At 41.5% G+C, this 21,351-nt stretch overlaps 1 protein-coding gene across 1 annotated transcript in view; it reads right to left on the bottom strand.

The window, feature by feature from the left end:
• The window catches only part of HBS1 (translation elongation factor EF-1alpha (GTPase) HBS1), a gene marked incomplete at its 5' end in the record, with an annotated part of 255,149 nt that overhangs the window by 142,341 nt on the left and 91,457 nt on the right, over window positions 1-21,351 (bottom strand). Inside the window, one exon of the mRNA XM_067109557.1 lies at window positions 3,108-3,246. Within this exon, the coding sequence (XP_066965658.1) occupies window positions 3,108-3,246 (139 nt within the window). The remainder of the gene's footprint in view (window positions 1-3,107; window positions 3,247-21,351) is intronic.

Consider the following 21,351-nt stretch of genomic DNA (forward strand, 5'->3'; position numbering starts at 1 on the left):
GTTTTTATAAAGAGCATGAATCGTAAACCAATGTAGAAGATGAGAAATGAAGAATAAAACATGATAAAAATTATATAATTCAGCCGCATATGTAGATGCCTAAGCCGAGACATGAACGCATAATTGTTAAGTAAAACGAAGTGGAGTCTCTAAAATGAAAAGCAAGATTTCTTTTCTTTTTTTCATAATTTTTTTCATTTTAGTTATTTATTCATTATAGTTTATTAGTATCTATGTTAATAGTTAAATAAATATGAGATGATTAAAATCATTGCTAATAAAATAGTGAGACAATTAGGCCCATAACATACATAATCAAAATAATTGTAATTCAACTAGTGAATTTTAATGGTAAGTAAGACTATAAAATACATTTCATCATATCGATCTTGGAGAGGATTGTTTTTTATTGGTACTGACATCGTCATCAGTTTGCAGTCGTAAATCTGAGGACGGTCCGGGAATAGGATTCGCAAGTGATGTCGCATCGCCAACACAGACCGTTGTGGGATTTTTCATACCACTATATCAATTTTAAGATTATTGTTGAATTCATGTTTTCATGAAGAAATAATTATATAAAGCAAATTATTGAATAATTTTTGCCATCAGCAGTCAAATAATCATGATCATGGCAACGTTCAAATTTATTGCCATCACGACATATGTCTATAAATAGAACCGAAGTAGAGGGATGTCATTGGCTAGCAGATCTCCATGGCAACCAGCCAGCCACTCAAATTTTAGCTGTATCCTGTCTAAGAAAGAACTTTTGCTCAGAGAAGCTGACGATAACATAAGTGCATGTGTTTTGAATACTATACGCAGTTTTAATAGTGTATGTATTTTACTGATTACATGAAGAATAGAATGACTTCCTTCTTATTACTTTGAGTGCAAAGTTGTTGGTTCAGAGATCCTTCAGCAACAAAATGTATATATACTGTATATATTTTTTTTGCTTCATAAGATATTGACTAACGCTGCGTTGACGCATCTTTAAAAGAAAATTCTTCTCGAGGATAGACTTATGCTGCATAGAGGGAACTGGCAATTCTCTCTCTCTCTCTCTCTCTCTCTCTCATGTCATTTGCCATGTGAACACAAGCATTGTTCAGTAACCCAGCTTTTGTCTTCGTAAAGTTTACCTTTGTCATGTCTTTTCTTTCCTAAAAAACAAACAAAGCATCATACTGTAGCTACCAGTCAGGCAGCAGATAGGTAAGACTGTTGATGCTCAGTGATTGGCTACGTTGCTTCCTACCGTTCCAGACAATCGCGTTTTTTAATGACGGTACATACTGTGAGCAAGTTAAATTGGTTACAAGCTAAAAGCATTTCAGTGTAGTACAATATAAATACAGAACAGTATATATAAAATAAAAATATAAATGAAAAGTTTTTATTTTCCTTTGGTAAATAAAAAGAAAAACAGTACGTGATGAGCAGAGGAACAGTAACTATCTTAAATCGTGGTCGAACATTACGTATTTTAAATCGGCTAACCCTCTTCGGTGTCTGTCTTATCCGATATCCAGATTAATGGGGTCCAGCTTAACGAGGGTCGACTGTAGATCAACATAATAATACAGCATATATATGTATATCTTTCTATCAACCACTCTCCCTTTCTATGTATCTATTTATCTCTTGCATTCTATGAGTATCCTTTGGTGTAGAGAAAGCCCTTTGTTGGCTGAGTCGGTTGAGCTTCGGACTGTCACTCGATGGGCTGGAGTTCAATTCCCCCCGCCCGGCTGATGAAGAGTTAGAGGAATTTATTTCTGGTGATAGAAATTAATTTCTCGCTATAATGTGGTTCGATTCCACAATAAGCTGTAGGTCCCATTGCTAAGTAACCAATTGGTTCTTAGCCACGTAAAATAAGTCTAATCCTTGGCCCAGCCCTAGGAGAGCTGTTAATCAGCTCAGTGGTCTGCAAAACTAAGGTATACTTAACTTTTCGTGAGAGAGAGAGAGAGAGAGAGAGAGAGAGAGAGAGAGAGAGAGAGAGAGAGAGAGAGAGAAACAAAAATGCAACTCACACACTGGAGACAGTACATAACAAAGCATCTAGCTAAAAGCTTTATTACTGGCTGTTTCCAACTCCTTCAGCCAATAGCGTGTCGTCATGGAGAGACAGAGAGAGAGGGGGTGAACATTGTTTTTTTTTATACAGTACATATTATGATGATAACAGACTGATACTGAAGGATTTTCCTTTAACATTTGATTGATATTTTACGGTTTTTGCTTTAATATCAATATTTGAAAACTAGTAAACAATTATTTCTCATACAAAAAATGATACGTTATATATACATAAAAATTCTTTCTCTTATCTGAGAGAGAGAGAGAGAGAGAGCAAAAATACAACTCATACACTATTGACAGTGCATACAAAGCATCAAGCTGCAAGCTTTGTTACTGGCTAATTCCAACTCCTTCAGCCAACAGTGTGATATAATGGGGAGAGAGAGAGAGAGAGAGAGAGAGAGAGAGAGAGAGAGAGAGAGAGAGAGAGAGAGAGAGAGAGAGCAAAAATACAACTCATACACTATTGACAGTGCATACAAAGCATCAAGCTGCAAGCTTTGTTACTGGCTACTTCCAACTCCTTCAGCCAACAGCGTGACATAATGGGGAGAGAGAGAGAGAGAGAGAGAGAGAGAGAGAGAGAGAGAGAGAGAGAGAGAGAGAGAGAGAGAGAGAGAGAGAGAGAGAGAGAGGGTGAACTTCGTTTTTTCATATAGTACGTATTACTACATGATAACAGATCAATATTGAGGGATTTTACTTTAACATTTGATTGATATTTTGCTGTGTTTACATTAATATTTGAAAATGAGTAAATCATCTTTTTTATCATAAAAAAAATGTATTTAGTCATGAAAATAAAATGAAAATATGGTAATTACTGAATATTGCTCTGCAAAAAAATCCGCGAATTAGTGAGTTTTCCCACAATATATTTGGATATGTTTCACAGAAAAAACTGCGAATGACTGAATCGTCGAATGCTGGTCCGCGATCTAGCAAGGATCCATTGTAACACCGACCTTGTAATTTCCTTATAAATATAGTACAGAACTTAATATCAAACTTACTTAGCTGGAGTTTTTGCAATGGAAGTGTTACTGTCTTTTTCTTTATCCTTATCTTTTCCTCCTCGTACTGGTGTACTTGAACGCGATCGCTCAGCTTCCTGTTCATCGAGTGCCAAGTTGTTTTCAGCTGCTGCAACTCCTGCAATTATGGCAACTGCATAAATTTATGTATAATAATTCTTATTCATCATTTTTCTGCCCATATTAATCTTTTTTATCCCTTATAGTAACACCTGTTTCAGCTGCCATATTAGGTTACAAGGTTGTGGATGATTATAAAATGCACTAAGAGGAACAGTGCTATGCTTTGCCTATGCTACGCTACCCAAAGAACTTAGCATAACATTCAATTTATATTTCAGTAATAGAACAATATAATATGTATAAACAATTTAGTACATTTGATGTAGCTTAAATCTGTGACCATTTGTGTCTAACTCTACCTTACAAGTGACAGCTTAGGCTCTGCTGTATTGGTTTTTTCTTGGTCCAGAATACAGTAATTCATTATCAAACCTCAGTCTCTACATTAAAATACCAATAATTATATGTGATAATAGATTTTCTGTAATAATGTGCTGAGGAATTATGTTTATGCAGTGTGAATAACCACACAATCCACAGACTAAAGTTCACATCCTAGGCTATATTATGAGGTATCATGACCCAGTCTATCCTACATAAAATAGGTTTGAATGTATTTATTTACTAAACCACAGGGATGGAATAGGAAAAAATGACATTTTTATGATAAAATAGTTTTATATATACTTACCAAGTAATTACATAGCTATTGGTTCCCTAACCTACGGCAGCTTAAAAATTCAAAATTTGTGCGGTTGCGCTGTTATTGTTAGCGTGTAGATGACAAGGTCCCGCCCACCATCCGGGACTCGAGGAAACAACCCAGCAGAGAGCTCAATTTGTTTTATGCTCTAATGTCCATGCAGGGGAGGAGGGCAGGTTCCGATCATGTAATTACTTGGTAAGTACATATAAAACTTTATTTTATCATAAAAATGTCATTTTTATATAAGTAACTTACCAAGTAATTACATTGCTGATTCCACATTGTTAAGAGGTGGGAAAGAGCATGGACATATTCTACTCCAAAGCATTAAGTAAGTAATGAATTTGAAATAGAAAGGTTGCTAACACTGAATAAATGTTTGTTGTTTCCTTACCTGTTGAGAGGGCTGCTGCAGGTATGTACTGCCTCCGGCTGGTGCTTCTCTCAACTTGTGGTGGACATGGCAGTATAGCCAAGGGTCACCACTACATTAGTAGGAACTTTGCAGCGGAGGAAGTACACCATATGCTGACAAAGTTTTAAAAGATGCCCTTGACCTGGGCGAAGACCAGAATACAAAATGACAACACTATCACCTACACCACAGAATAAAAGCAAAACCCAACCATTATCAATAATAAAATACGAATTGGTAGGTACTCTAGGTACAGTGTACCCCAGGCTTCCCATCGACTCAAAACCTTAAGTCAGGGCAAGTGAATAGCAAAGGAACAGAGGGATTCCCTATGCTTCCTCTCCCAGCAACATGCCAGCCACAGATAAGGGTCCTAAAGTGCTACAATTTTCAAACACTGTAGGACTGAGGAAAGAGACAAGTTGTGTTTAAAAGTGAGGGAAGTTGCGACTGCCATAATTTCATGAGTCTTAATCTTAAGCAATGGAAAGGCTTCTTCCTGGATCTAAGAGTGGGCTTCTAATATTAACTCTCTTAGAAAAAAGGATTTGGCATTTTTGGAGAGCAAGCGAACTGGGTTTCTTACGGAGCACCAGAGGTTGCTCAAAGGTCCTCTAATCTTTTCCGTCCTCTGAAGATAGTACCTGAGGCACCTCACTGGACAGAGGAGTCTTTCTTCTTCCTCAGGTCCTAAGATATCCATAAGGTTCTTGAGGACGAAGGATCTGGGCAAGGGTTTAGAAGGGTCCTCGTTTTTTGCGACGAAACCAAGAGAAGGAGAGCAGACTGCGTCCTCTTGTGCAAAGCCTATCCTATTGTCTATTGCCTGTAACTTGCTAATATGTTTGGCAGTAGCGAGAGCCACTAAAAATAGAGTCTTTTATGTGAGATTCCTGAGGGAAACAGAACGAAGAGGTTAGAATTGAGGACCTGACAGCCACTTCAGTACAATGTCTAAGTTCCAAGAGATGTTGGAAGAACTTTCTTGCTTGGACGTATCGAAGGATTTGATCAAGTCGGTGATATCTTGATTAAAAGATAGGTCCATTCCTCTGTGCTTAAAAACTGAGCTGAGCATCGACCTATACCCTTTGATGGTAGAGGTCGATAGCTTCCTGACGGACTTTAGGACTGTCAAAAAGTCGGCTATTTGGCTTATAGATGTCTCAGAAGAAGAGACGTTGCAGCGGCTGCACCACCTTCTGAAGACTGCCCATTTTGACTGATAGAGCTTTGTAAAAGAAGCTCGTCTGCACCTCGCAATTGCCTCTGCAGCCTGTCTTGAAAACCCTTTTCTTCTGACAAGGTGCTTAACAGTCTGCAGCCTGTCAGGGACAGAAGGGATAAACCTTGGTGGAATCTGAGAAAGTGGGGTTGTCTGAGTAGAGACCATTTTTGTGGAAGGAGTCTTAGGTAGTCTACCAGGAGTCAAATCAAGTCTGGAAACCATTCCTTGTTTGGCCAAAATGGGGCTACTAGGGTCATGGAGGTGTTCTGATGCGTCAACAGCTTGTTGATTACTTCCCAGATCATTCTGAAGGGAGGGAAGGCGTACACATCTAAGTCTGTCCAGTCCAAAAGCATGGCTTCCATGCTCCATGCCTGAGGATCCGGGACCGGAGAGTACAAGAAGGGAAGATGGTGGTTTTTTGACATTGCGAAAAGATCCCCTGTAGGTTTGCCCCACAGTTTCCACAGGTTGTCGCAGACTATCTGGTCTAAGGTCCATTCGGTTGGCAGGACCTGTTTATGGCAGCTTAATTTGTCTGCAATCACATTCATTCTCCCTTGAATGAACTAGGTGACAAGAGAGACTTGGTTCTCCTCCGCCCACAGAAGGAGATCCCTCGCTGTCTCGTACAGAGAAAGGAATGAGTGCCCCGTTTGCAAATGTAAGCAAGAGCCGTGGTGTTGTCAGCGTGTACTACAATCTTCTTGCTGTGACCAGATCTGAGAAGGACTGAAGGTCCAGGTGAATTGCTCTCAGTTCCTTTACGTTCATGTGAGCATTCTGTTGTACCGTAGTCCATGTTCCAGAGACTTCCCGGCCGTCCAGAAGGGCTCCCCAGCCTAGGTCAGAGGGATCTGAATAAAATAGGTCTTGGTGCACTGGGAGAAGAGACTTCCCTTCCTTAGGTCTTTCTCTGCACGACCACCACCAGAGATCCTCTTTGATTTCCGATGTAGTCAGGAAGATGAAAGAGTCTGGTTGGGTTTTTCTGCACCAAATTGCCTTGAGGAAAAACTGAAGGGTCTCATGTGCAGTCTGCCTAGATTTACAAACTGCTCTACTGAAGTGAGGGTTCCCAGAAGACTCATCCACTGCACTGCCAAGCAGCAAGGAAGAGCAAGGAACTGACTGACAGTTTGAAGGCAGCTCTCGACTCTTTTGGGCGACAGAAAAGCCCGAAAAGTCAGAGAGTTCAGTATCATCCCTGAATAGGGAATCTCCTGAGTCAGTGCCAGAAGGGATTTCTTTCTGCTGATGAGAATGCATAACTCCTGTGTCAGGCGAAGAGTTCTTCTCAAGTCTTCCCCGCACTTTTCCTCCAACGACGAGCGGAGAAGCCAATCATCTAGATATACTGTAAGCTGATGTTGATTCCCAGAAGGTGAAGCCAATTCCCCAGAGGAGCAAGGATTCGAGTGAAAACTTGAGGAGCCATCGATAAGCGAAGCATAGGACCCGGAACTGTAGTATCCTGTCCTGAAAAATGAAGCGTAGAAATTTTCGTGAGTCCGGATGAACAGGGACGTGAAAATACGCATCCTGCATATCCAGGGTGACCATCCAGTTGCCCTGTTGTACTGAGGACATGACTGAGCGAACAGTCTCCATATGAAACTTCGTCTTCAGTATGAACACATTCAAGGCGCTGACATCCAGAACGGGTCTCCAGCCCCCCGAGGCCTTCAGAACCACGAAAAGGAGATTGTAGAAACCCTATGAGTGGGGATCTAGCACATCTTCCACTGCTCCTTTGGAAAGAAGGGATTCGACTTCTTGAGAGAGAGCCAAAAACTTTGTGGAACCTTCTGAATACGCTGTCAAGGCAATTGGAGAAGTAACTAAAGGAGGAGTCTTTACAAAAGGAATGGAGTAGCCCTCCTTGAGAACCTTGATCACCCTGGGGTCTGCTTCTCTGCTCTCCCATTCTTTCCAATAAAGTAGAAGTCTGGCTCCTACCTGGGCGCGGAGGACTAACTTCTCACTTCTTGGGGTTGGATCTGAAGGAAGACCTCTTAATGGACTTTGTAGGGGGTCAAAGTTTGATCTAGGTCGAGGCTGGGTCTTAGCTCTCCCCCCACGAAAGGGTTGAGACTGAAGAGGGGAGAATGATCTTGATGTGGACGGCACAGGCTCCTTCGCACATCTAGTGGACTGTGCCAGTAGGTCAGTGGTGGACTTACTCTGCAAGTCTGAAACAATCTCCTTCAGTGTTTTGAGGAAAGAGGTGAGACTTGTCTAAGAGAGCGAAAGGTAGAGCTTCCTTCTCAGTTGGCGAGACTCCTTACGAGGTGAATGAACATCAGAACTCCCTCTTCTTAAGGACGCCCATAGAAAATAGGGAGGTGAGTTCTAAAGAGCCATCTCTAATTGCTCTGTCTGAGCATGAAAGGATGGAAAGGACTCCTAGCCAATCAGAGGCAAAATCTTCAGCTAGATCAGGACAGTCTTCAATCTTCCTCGCTAGCGCCCCAATGGCCCAATCAAGGAAACTAAATATTTCAAACACCTTAAATATATTTTGATAAGGCGATCCAGTTCAGCTGAGGAAAACATTATCTTGGCTGACAAAAAGACCGTTCCATGAGATGAATCCATCAGACCAGAGAAGTTCCCTTGGGAGGAGGCAGGAACTCCCAAGGAAGGAGCTTCCACGGTGGCATAGTAAGAGTGCCTCATCTTCAACAATTTGCTGGGTGGAAAAGCGAATGTCGCTTTGCCCTGTTCTCTCTTAGCGGCCAGCCGGGCATGAACTTCTCTGAGAGCCTTCTTCGAGGAGGGGGAGAGAACTAGCTTGGGTAACCTGGTACCTTCTGACAAATGCTTTTTCATGAGGAAGGTAGAAGTTGGAGAAGTAGGCAAAGCAGGCACAAAGAAATCAGGGAAATTATCCAGCAGGAAACGCAGAAGAGGCGAGTAAGCAGGAGAGGGAACCATATCCTGAACAATCTCTTCCTCCTCCGAAGAGATAGGAGAAAATGATTTATCCTTGGACTCTGGAGCAGAGAGGATTTCTTCTTCTTCTTCTTCTTCTTCTTCTTCTTCTTCTTCAAAAAAAAAAAAAAAAAAAAAAAAAAAAAAAAAAAAAAAAAAAGAGCTCGGTCAATTGGCGCTTGAGTGGGGCTAAAGAATCTTCCTGGACTGATGAGGAAGATGGAGTAACGGAAGAAGGTGCATGGGCTCCAGAAGCAGAAGCTGGGAGTTCAGCTGTTGGCGTCGGAAGTTCGGGAGTTGGCGCTGGGTGCTCATCAGCGGCATTCTGGCGGGAGGTGGTGGGTGCTGGGCGCTCATCAGTGGAGGTCTGGCGCTTAGAACGCTTACAGCACTCAGGACTGTCTCTCAAGAAATGACAACGACGAGCAGGAGAATCAGACTCGACCTGAAAACTGCAGGAAGGTTGCGGGCTAGTCTCTGTACCTCTTGACAGCCATGGGAGATGAGTCACTAATATCCGCATGTCTCTTGACCGGGCGTGAAGAAGTAGAGAAGCGATATGGGAGCTTCTTGTGCAAACTGGAAGATTCCGAATCAGAAGAAAGTTGATGCACAGGAACACCTTTCCAATAGCGTTCAGTTGGAGCCTGGGAGCGCACGACAGGCTTGACAGAGGGGGCGAATGCCCGTGGGCAAACCCCCACAGCCTCCCTTGGACTTCCGGTATGTCTTCTCCCCGGTGCAGGGGAGTGGGGCAGTGACCTTCATCTAGGAGCACTGGTGGGACAGACAGCCACCTCCTCAATATACACAGCACCCTAACTTCTCACTGCACTGTCAATACTTACATTTTTTTCCATTAGAGATTTAATAGCTGATCCCATTTCCATAACAGTATGGTCAAGAGAACACTAAATTTCTGATTGAACCTAGATTCGAAGCTGGCACTTGCACTAAGAGTGGAATCATGGAAACCTGGAACAGTAGTAGATGGTAAAGTAGGAGGATCTAGGATAAGAGGAGGAGGAGGAATTGGAGGAGTGGTAGTTCTGCCATCCCCCACATTTTCCAAAAGAATGGATTCTACACTGGCCCTACTTTCAGCCCTAAAGGCTGCTTTCCTCCTCTTATCTCTTTCTAATTTCTCTAGATGAGATTTCAAGGTTTTCCATTTCTTATCCTCCCAAACCTGACACACTATACGAGTATTATCCTTACTACATTCTTGGCCCCTACATTTAGTGCATTTTGCATGAGAATCGTAAGAAAGCTTAGTTAGCCTAGTTCTACAACCCTCAGAACAAAAGCAAATACTAGATGAACTGGAATCCAACATCGTTAACTAAATAATACCTTGAACAACAATTCGACAATGATAGCAAGCCACAAAGCAACAAATTCTGAATACTTCACCAAATTCGTGCAAAGGAAAGCCGAAAAGTGAAGAAGCAGCTGCATGAAAACTTCCCATGTTAACTGTAAGCTGGCATAAGACAAATTGAGCTCTCCATTGGGTTGTTTTCTCGAGTCCTGGATGGTGGGCGGGACCTTGTCATCTAAACACTAACGATAACAACACCACCACACGAATTTTGAATTTTTAAGCTGCCGTAGGTTAGGGAACCAATAGATATGTAATTACGTGGTAAGTTACTTATATAAAAGAAATGTTTTATATATATTCCTAATATACTCAAAAAAATTTTATATCAATACACTAACGCTAGCAAATGTTTATATTTTTTTTATTGTGCATTCTCCATATGTGACAATCTGGAAGGCTATTATCATGTCTGAAGCAGTAAAAACAAACAATTAAGTGCACTTCAATTATCTTAAATTTGTAGATATCTGTGGGAAGACTGGGCTTTTCTAAGGAACTCAATTCCTTATAGTGAGTCAATGAACAAGTACTTGGGAAGGATTATGACACTGGAACAATAATTTCATGAATCAGAGCATTTTTTGAAATAATATTTATTGGTAGGTATATATTGAACTCAGTTATAATAAATAAAAAAGTACATATACAGTATAAACTTGATGTAAATCAAACCAACAGAAAGCTGAAAATGCTCAATAAAAATTAAAAAACAGAATGATTACATAAATTGAACTGCTGAGATGTTTGTTCCTACAAAAACATAAATCCCTCATACATGGTATTTATCTAGGAACATCCTTTTGTGACTTGCTGAAGCTGGACAACAAGGTATACAGTTGACACCCGGTATTCATGGGGGATAAGGACCACAACCACACGTGATCAATTGAAATCTGCTGTTAGTTGGAACCCCCTCTAAAAACACTTATAACTGCTTATTATAATAGTTTAAACACCAAATACCCTATACACCATAAACTAAAATGCTTATAATTGCCTATTTTAATAGTTCAAACACCAAATATACCTTAAACTATTGTCCTAAAACACTTTAATATCATTTCAAAATCATCTTACAACATTACTCTTTAAAATATATGGCTTGCATACGTGTGAAAACTAATTAAGTTACCCCTATATTCAGGCACAGCCATTTTCTCTCACAGAGTTTTAGTTTTATATGTATTTTATGTTTATAATACAGAGAGAGAGAGAAACAAAAATACAACTCATACACTAGTGACAGTACAGTAAACCCCCCGTATTCATGTTATGATTTGAATACTCACCGATTTGCAGGATTTTCTGTGGAACATATCTATAAATTATTCGCAAAAAAATCGGCAATTCACAGACTTTTTCACTGAGAAATATTCACTAATTAGTGTATTTTGATGTTATTTTCATGACCAAATAATTTTTTATAATAAAATAATCATTTACTAATTTTCAAATATTAAGATTAATAACATTAAATAATGATAATGATAATAATACTGTAAGATTAAATAATATGTAATAAGATGAAATAATATGCAGTGTTTATCTGTCCCTTTCTCCCTTCCTATTTCAGTTCTATGATAAATAAATGATTTACCTAATGATAAGTACTAATTTTCAAATATTAATATTAATATAATAATAATAATAATAATAATAATAATAATAATAATAATAATATACTGTAATTACAACATTTATACATTTCTATAGTAAGTAAATGAAAAAATTTAAACAAACAAATTTCACCCCCAATCTATTTTCTCGAGTCTTGGAGCTCATGGAGGAGGGTGAACCTGTCAAATGTTTCAAGTAACCTGACAGCAAGGGTTGGGTAGTCAGTGTTGCCATCCACTATACTGAAAAATTTCTCTCTCTCTCTCTTGCCAAAGGGTGGAATGTGAGAAATAAATAGCTAGCTACACAAATAGATACTGTACTTAGTTCATAGTGCTTTCAAAATGTAAAGGTACATCTTTGAGAGACACAAAACAAACATATACATTTTTTTGTTGTTAGTCACTTAAAGAGAAATGGATTAACATTCCTCTAGAGATTAAAGAGATAAATCTCTCTCTCTCTCTCTTGCTTGTGCTGGCTGAAATATAAATTAGTGGTAACTTGCTCTATCTTTCTGTTCTGGCTGGAAGGGTCAGAAATACATGTGCATATATTTTTAAGGGTACTAATATCTAAGATAACTTTGAAATGATATTAATACAGGCAGTCCCCAGTTAACGGTGCTTGTCTAGTGACGAAAATCGGCAATTTTTGGCACTGAAAATCGCCAATTTCTGCTTATCGGCACCAATACATACCTAAAACAGTTGCCAATACAGGCGGTCCCAGTTTTGTTCTTGTGCCGCGTCGTAACCCGAAAATCGTCAATGGCGAAACATCGCCGAAAATCGTCAAAAATCATAAGAAAATCTTACTTTTAATGCTCTGGGTGCATTGAAAACGATGTAAACTGCATTATTATTGAGTTTTACATCAAAAAACCTTCAAATTATGATTATTCTGCCATTTTGGGCCATATTTCTTCCGTCGGATCGGAACATAACATGCGTATCTAAGCCAAAATAATTTCTGATGAATATATTTGAAAAAGCGTCGTAACCTCGGGCGTCGTAAGCGGAACCGTCGAAACCGGGGACTGCCTGTAACTGAAAATTGGCTTTTTGCTGCCAATAAGCCCGAAAATCACCGAAAAATGCAGAAAATCACCGGTTTTCGTTAGTGGCAATTTTCGGTTATCATCACACCCTCAAAATGGAACCCCGGCTGATAACTGGGGACTGCCTGTGTGTGTGAGTGTGTATATGTATATGTGTGTGTGTGTGTGTGTATATATATATATATATATATATATATATATATATATATATATATATATATATATAATATATATATATATATATATATATATATATATATATATATGAATTTTCATAATAAAACTAATATTGTAATACTTATCTGAACACCTGAATTAGCCCTTAATCCCACTACCCCCAACAGCTCTCAATTACCCATCCCACTATTCTGGGAATTTTAACAGCCAGCGTTACCAACGCTGACACAGGTGTGCACCGACACGCCCCATTTTCGTCAATTGCTTTATTCAAGGTCAAAATTGATGTGGGGAAGGGAGGGTGGGAATCATTCAGGTGTTCAGGTAAGTATTACAATATTAGTTTTATTATGAAAACTTCATATTGCAATATACTCCCTGAACACCTGAATTAGTCCGATTAACAACATTTAGAGGAGGAGGGATCAATTCTATTGCACGCCACTTTGACAACCGCAGAGATGGTAGCTCACCAATCTGCTCTGCATAAGATATCCATTTAGCCAAACACTCACCATATCAATCAATGGTTTCAGTGAAGAGACATGTTGGAGAGTACTTTGATCGACAGTCAGGTCAGTACTCTTGGCTCGGATACCTATCTAGCTAAACACTCACCTTATCAATCATTGCTTTTGGTGATGAGACATGTTGGAGAGTACTTTGATTGCCCATCAAGTCCGTACTGTCTCGGTCCGTCGACCTCCCATGTGGTTCTTCAGAACCTCTCATGTATGGAGGAGTACAGTGACCTCCCATGTGGCTATTCATAGCCTCTCATGTATGGAGGGAAATAAAGCAGTGTGCCGAGCTGCTGATCCTCCGGATAAGGTCCGACGATCGACAAGTGAAGAATTATCTCGGTGCTGACGAAATAGCCTAGCCTACTAGAGTACCCCCTTGGACTCTCGTAGGGAAACTATCAAAGACTAAGATACTTAAACCGTACTACACCTAAGTTCATGTGATTATATTATCACTGTTGCCTAAGAATTCTAAAGACTAAAAGGAATTCCTCTTTCTGGTTAACCTGAGAATCTCCTCACTAAGCGAATACCGCATCAGCTAAATAAACGCCCCTAGATAATAGACTTCGCCGCTAACAAGGACTAAGAGAATAGCCCTCCAAACCTCTGCACTAAGCGAATACCACCTCAGCTAAATGAACGCACCCTAGATAATAGACTTCGCCGCTACACGTGGGCTAAAAGAATAACCCTCTGAACCTCCGCATTAATACCATCTCAGCTTAATGAATGCACCCTACATAATAGACTTCGCCGCTAAACGCTGTGAGGCGAATCGAACATCTCTAAGTAAAATGAGTAAACACTGAGACGGACTTCCAAGCAGCTGCTTCCAGAATAGACGGCAGTAAATAATTCCTGGGAAAGGAAGATAATTGGACATACTCCGAATACTGAGCGGTCGGGAAAATACAGAGCTGAAGACGACGAACACCCACCCTGAGAAGCCTGGGAAATCTCGTCCCTCTGAAAGTAACTAATCACATTCCCTGACAGCGGATGGGAAGGATTTGCATGGAGACAAGTGTGTGTGGAAGCGGAAGGAGTTTCGCAACCTCTGATAAACAGACTTTAATGCTCGCACCGGACATAAAGATATCTCCGCTGGATCACCAGTAATGAACACTTGCAGATAAAGAACTTTAAACGAACCAGGCAGAGTTTTAACCTCTGACCCTGTCTTCGCCGCAAATTCCGGAAGACAGACAATAGAAACTGCTTGAAGCTCGCCCAACCCTTTGGCTGAAGCTAAAGCCGTAAGAAAAGGCAACTTCTTAGTGTCTTAATGTTATAGCTTCAATAGGTTCAAAGGCAGGGGAAAGCAAGATAAATATTGAAATACTTCCAATAAGTCCCACAAAGGGGGCCCGAGTCGACAAAACAGGACGTTCAATCTTAAAAGAATTTAACCATAGATTATCTTACTACTTGAAACTTCAGGAATGTGGAAACTAATTACACCGCTAATCGTTGAGCGGTAGTCGGCAATAGCCGAATACAAAAGACTCTTGACTTTCCGGAGGAATAAAAGAAAATCCGCTCTTTTGGCTATGGAAGGTCTAGAGATAGAATGACCTTCCTTACGACACTAACTTCTATACCGTGTCTAGCTGAACCTGGTAAGGCTTACGGGTTGACTTACTCAATCTAAAATAAAACTATTTAGACACAGCTTTATGAAGTCCGGACTGTTTAGCGGCTCTCTCTACAGTTGCCCTGCAACTAGGTCCAGCACACGAGGGTTTGGATAATAATAGCAAGAATGCGGTCATCTGAGAAGTAGTTTTGCATTGGTAGGGACATCGGAACTTCCGTAGGGAGCTCTAGGAGTTCCGGAAACCAAGCATGTTATGGCGAGCAAGGAGCTATTAGAGTCAAGGTCATCTTGATACTCTGACGCAATTTCCCTATTACCTGATTAATGAGACCGGATGGAGGAAAGGCGTACACTTGCATGTGATTCCAACTTGTAACATCACCATGGTGACTATCGACATGGGGACACCATTAGAGAGAAATATCCGGAAGACGATGGTTTAATCATGTCGCAAATACGTCGACAGTCGCTGGCCACTTCCGGAGAACCTGACATATTACTTCCAGAGTCAAAAACCACTTCCCCCCCCCTCAATACCTGAACGGGAGTGACTTAGCGAATCTGCCCATACTTTTGAGACTCCCGATATAAACTGGGGAAGAAGAGACACTTTTTGTTCTTCACACCCTCTCAGGACTATGTGCTATAGTATTGAGTTCTGCTGAGCCTGTTCCCCCTCCGAGTTCTTCAGATACGACACAGCAATTATGCTTTCGCTAAACATAGCCACTACACTGTTGCGCAATGAGACTGGGAACAACTGAGGGCTTCCTTTACAGCACTGATTATCCCGAAGATTTATTGACTACTCTCATTTCCGAGGTCTGGATTCCTCCAAGGTTGTTTCCCAACCTTGATCTGAAGCATCTGTGTACAAATGAACGTCAGGAAGAGGGGAGTCGATAGACCTTTCCCCTGTCAGATGCACTTCTGACTACCACAAATGATCCAACAGGCAAGAATCGCTCCCGACTATAACTGCGTTTTCATTGTGGAAGTCCCAGCAATTCCTGAGACATACCTGAAGAGAGAGCGCATCCGGACACGAGACCCTGGAGAGAGAGAGAGAGAGGAGAGAGAGAGAGAGAGAGAGAGAGAGAGAGAGAGAGAGAGAGGACGATTGAGAGAGAGAGAGAGAGAGAGAGAGAGAGAGAGAGAGAGAGAGAGAGAGAGAGAGAGAGAGAGAGAGAGAGAGAGAGAGAGAGAGAGAGATGGCTGTTCTGCTGGTACTGGCTGTTCCCCGGATGAACCCTTCTATCTGTTGAAGGACCGATTGGTCTCCCTCTAGGGTTGTGAAAACCCTCAGAGGAAGAGAGAATTCTCTTATCCGAACAGCCTATGTTAAGAATTCCAAAGAATTCCCTCACTCTACTGGCTCCTCTAGAGAGGAGGCCAGGATCAAACAATCGTCTAGATACCTCAACACTCTGTATCCTCGACGATACATAATTGCCGACACCAGAGACGTGAGTTAGAAGAAACCATGTTTGTCAAACTGGCTACGTCATCATCCTTGAACAAGAATTAGCTAAGGCTAATGGTGTTCTAAGCAATCCCTCTCATGAACGTCCGGATACTGAGGGGGAAGATGACCAAGATAGAAATTTTGACTTTCTTGCTCCAAATGTCGTAGACGAAGCCAAAGCTTTCGCCTGGTGAGCCAGAACCCTCGAGATAAATTTATTAGGCTGCCAACAGCCACGGATCCAAAGGGACATAGCCATTACTCTTTAAAACCCGCCTTACAATAACTTGACCGCATCCAGAAAGAATGCGTAAGAGCCCAGTCTGATTGCGCAACACATACTCCAAGCACCTGCTTCCCTAAGAGAAGTCCCTATGAGTCGAGACGACACCGGAGACTTAAACAGGATTGCCTCAACCAATTCGTTGAGGGGCAACCTGACACCTGTCGAAGGATTACCTCGAACTGCGTAAATCGTCCTACTTGGAGAGAGAAGAGAAGAGTGCTGTCTATCAGAAGCAACTACTGATGCTAAGCGAACGTCCGCCTCCTCCAAAGCCTGGCTAACCCGATTGAACCCAACCAGCCAACACGATAAAGAGGCAGGAGCTGGCTTAGTGTCATAAAAAAAACCTAAAAAATCGGGAGGTCCAGAGGTCTTGCTTGAGGGTACGAAGAAGTAACATACTCAAGCCTGTGTCCGTAATCATTACTGCTGGCAAGAGGACATTCCAAGTCCGTCAGAATCTCCTGCACCTACAGATAAGAATCCTGTCCCGCAATGTCCGAAGGTCTAAGACCAACAAAGGAGGAGGCACTGAATGAAGCCCCTGACAACGATGAAGAGTCTGCAATCAGACCAACCTAACCAGAATGCTGCGCATCCACACCTAATCGGGTACCCGGAGCTGAATCCGCACAGTTGGACCTGCTGGGAAGAGAAGGCTGAACCGATAAAAACCCAGCGCCAATTCCCCATTACCAAAGGGAAGATGCGTGACAGTAGCCAAACCCACATCGTTAAATCTTGGGGGAGGATGCGCAAACGAAACGCTGTGGAGGGACAGAGGAAAATGAAGTAGGAAGAATGAAAGAGGTAGAAGCTACCCTGAGTTACCGCCGCGGAAAATGCAGGTGATGAAAGCCGCGGACTGCTCGAAGAAGGTACCGCACGCCCTACCAAAACCGCGGAGCACAAACCCGAACTGGAATCAACAGGAAAACCCTGTGAAATACCTGATACTATCGGAACAGCTGCATGAAGTGGAAGCAAGGGGTTGCGCATACCCGATGGGATGGAACATGAGACCCCTGCAGCCAAAATCTGCCGAAACCGGGTTTTCGCCTGTCTGGAAGCTCCTCCTATCGGAGAAGACTGCACTGAGAAAGGAAAAGGCAGGAGGCATGGGAACAGCAGATGCATAAAAAGAAGTTACCTGAGAAGAGGAAAACCAAATTCAAATGAGGGGAAACGGGAGATGCGGAAGCCGCAGGAAAGACCGGAGTAGAAGAAGAAAAGGCCGAAGAGGAGACTGAAAAGGGAGTAACAGAGAATGTGGGAGCAGGAGATGAAGAGACAGATAACCCAGAAGAAAACTTAGAACAAAAAGAAAAGAAGGTACACCGAATCTGGGCCCCCTCAATAATCCTGAAAACATATCCGACGAATTCTGGACACTACTGTGTCCCATACTCTCTAATGTTAGAGAAAAAATTCTAGAAAAAATATAACCTCTCGCCATAGGTTTATACCCGTCAAAAAACCCCGCCATTCGTCTTATAACTCGCCACATCCAATTGCAGGTCCCGCAAATTACTTTAGAGGCCGAAAGGACACCATAATCTGCCTTACTAGATGGAGGAGTAAAAAAAAAAACAGGGAAGTGGGAAACTACAGTAGGAGATTTAGAAAACCGTAGGAAGTGAGTTAGAAGTGAAAGCAGAAGGATTCTGCCCCACTGTAACTGAAACATTGACTTGAGACTGAGCCAGGTCGAAAGAAGAGATGAAGGAGAAACTCTTGTCAGAGCACAAAAACCACTCGAACCCGAACCCGAAACTGGAACCCGTTCAGGAGAATGACACTGCACCGTTAATACCTTCTCCTCACTACCAAACCCAAACCTATCCTCCTTTATCACACCTAGATCTTGATCCTAACATTATTAACATTAAATTTATCAATACTACAAGAGGGTGGGGGTGGGGGGGAATCCTTCACTGCCTGCTCCGCGCCGAGGGGGCTGGCAGACCCTACCCACTCGGAGGCTTGCGGTTCTGCCATTACCCTTAGCACCCATTAGGGCTGGTTCTGGAACAGGCAGGGGAGTTGAAAAGGAAGAAGAATTAGACATCCTAATACTACTATTATCCCTATCTGATAAATGTTGAAGACTAGCTATTGAATTTTCCTTACTAATTGCAATCCTATCCTCTATCTGTCTGACTACCATTGAACTCGCTAAATCCATCAACTGATCTGTCGCAGAAATCTGAGACACTTGAGGCAACGAGAATCTGACCGACGTCTGCCGCCCTTACTAGCCAAAGACTTGTGATGACGAATGTAAACATCCCTCTATTGTGCCTTCCAATGGGAACATTCATCGCAGCGAGTCTGGACATCACATTTAACCTTCCTACATACCTGACGGAATGTCTATCGTGTCTCAAGGTACTCGTCCGTCTTTGCAGGAAGAAGAAGTGATGAGCACCAGCGTCCACTGTTGTAGGCAGTCGAGGCCGATGTCGAAGCCGATGGCACGGTAGTAGAAGGGGAAAAGTCCGTGATGTACAATCGAGACCGGGAACCAGCGAATCCAAACCCAAAAGACGTTCCACGTCGAAGATATCCAGAAGATCCAGGAGAAAAACCGTTAAATACAATCCAGGTCTTCAGCACAAGTCCAAAATACAAAGAGAAGTTGAGCAATAGGATTAAAACCTCGCACTGCAGAAGGAAACAACCTTCCAGCAGCACGAACAAAAAGCAACTGACGAAAATGGGGCGTGTCGGCGCACACCTGTGTCAGCATTGCCAACCGTTTGCTATGGTAGCTCAAGTGACAAGATTTTACCTGCAGCATTGGTAACGCTGGCTGTTAAAATTCCCACTATAGTGGGATGGGTAATTGAGAGTTGGTCGGGTTAGTGGGATTAAAGGCTAATGCAGGTGTTCAGGGAGTGCATATAATATATATATATATATATATATATATATATATATATATATATATATATATATATATATATATATATATATATATATTATATTGTATATATATATATATATATATATATATATATATATATATATATATATATATATATATATATATATATACCCAAAAGGGTGTGAAGGGCCTTTTTAAGGGGGGAACCTGTCAAGAATAAACATCCCTCCCTTCCTGTATATTTGATTTCGTCATTTAATTCTGAATTAATCGGTTATTCCTCTGCCTCTCGAGTCGGGTGTCGCAAAAAACCCGCGCTTATTTGAACTAGTCAACAGTCGTTAGTTAGGCCTCTGTACCTCCTTACCACCCCCAACATCGCGCGATCCAGAAAACAATACCAAAACCTCTTTCCCCTCCATCACGCGATGGGGAGACATGTAGGGTTTGGGAAGGGCAAAAAGGGCATTTAGAGCTAGGGAACAGGTAGTATTTTAATCTGTAGGCCTATAATGATAAGTGCGTTTTCCTATGCCCTCCTTGCTGGTGTTTGACATGCTTGCAGGTACGGTTGGCCCCGCCAGACGCCCGAAGACACCCTGCTTTTGAAAAGCAGGACAGACACGCGCTTCTGACTTCATCTGCAGTGGACGCGCCGTATTTTTCTCCAGCTCCGCTGGTTGGACTGACTTCAAAAGGACCTGGAAATGGTTGTAGGCGCCAATAACAGTTATAAAAGGTTTGTACGTTGCAAGTACTGTAGTCAAGACCAGCCCTCTCCCCTTTTACTTAAACTTCTTAAAATTCCATTTCTTTAAACTTTTAACCTCTTCCTCCACGAAACAATCCTCCCTTTGTTAGAATCCTGCCTGTATCCCATGCCTTGCCATTTATGTACTTTGAATTCAAGTAAAGACCCCGTGATAACCATCAATTATTCCTCCACCAGTGCAATTTAAGGGCTATCTAAGGTTAGCTGTATCAGTGTAATTTTATCTTTGTGTGAGTGCAATCACGTGTTCATTGTTAAAGCCTACGCTGCTCCGATTCTCAGATTTTATTTACGTGATTTCTTTAAAATCACCTTCTAGGCTACATTATGTTTTGTATTTAAGAACGTGTATTGTGTGATATTTCATAGGGGAATTCCATCTCCTTCAGTGTACACCGTCATTCCTAACTGAGACGTCCCCCTTTCAGGGATGCACACGCCGAACGATCGCTATCCATGCTTCAGTATCTCGTCTGCCACCCAAAATCCTGATAATTCCTGGTCGCATTCAGTAACGATTTCCGTTGGGAGGCCCAAATGTTCATGTGAATTATTCTCCCATCCTGGAGTTCCATCATTTGCATTACCTGAGACTATTTCATGTAATCAGGCAAGACTGAATGTTATTCTTATCACTGAACTGATTGTATTGCAGATTGGCCCCATTTTAATCCACTTGCTTGTTGCCAACTCATTGCATTATTGTTCCCTGTGTCCTATTCTGAATCTGCCCCTTAGTGATTATGTTGTGTCGTGTCTCATTGTTGATTTGCTAAGTTTCTGTAAATATATCCCTGTAAATCTGTAAAAGAATTCTAAATTCCCATATGGCGACCTTCTCCATTCAATTGTAAATCCAGGACATTCTAAGGTAAGTTTTCAAATAACATCGACCTTTGCTCATAAACTGGACTTTCTTTTTTTTCTGGCAGCATCAATTATAATTTTGTTTAAATTTCTCACCAAGGCAAGGTCTAGTTTATGACAGTAATTATATGTATATATATATATATATATATATATATATATATATATATATATATATATATATATATATATATATATGCATGCACTCATGAACACCTGCATTAGCCCTTAATCCCAC

Source organism: Macrobrachium rosenbergii, chromosome 10, assembly GCF_040412425.1.
Source record: "Macrobrachium rosenbergii isolate ZJJX-2024 chromosome 10, ASM4041242v1, whole genome shotgun sequence".
NCBI lineage: Eukaryota > Metazoa > Arthropoda > Malacostraca > Decapoda > Palaemonidae > Macrobrachium > Macrobrachium rosenbergii.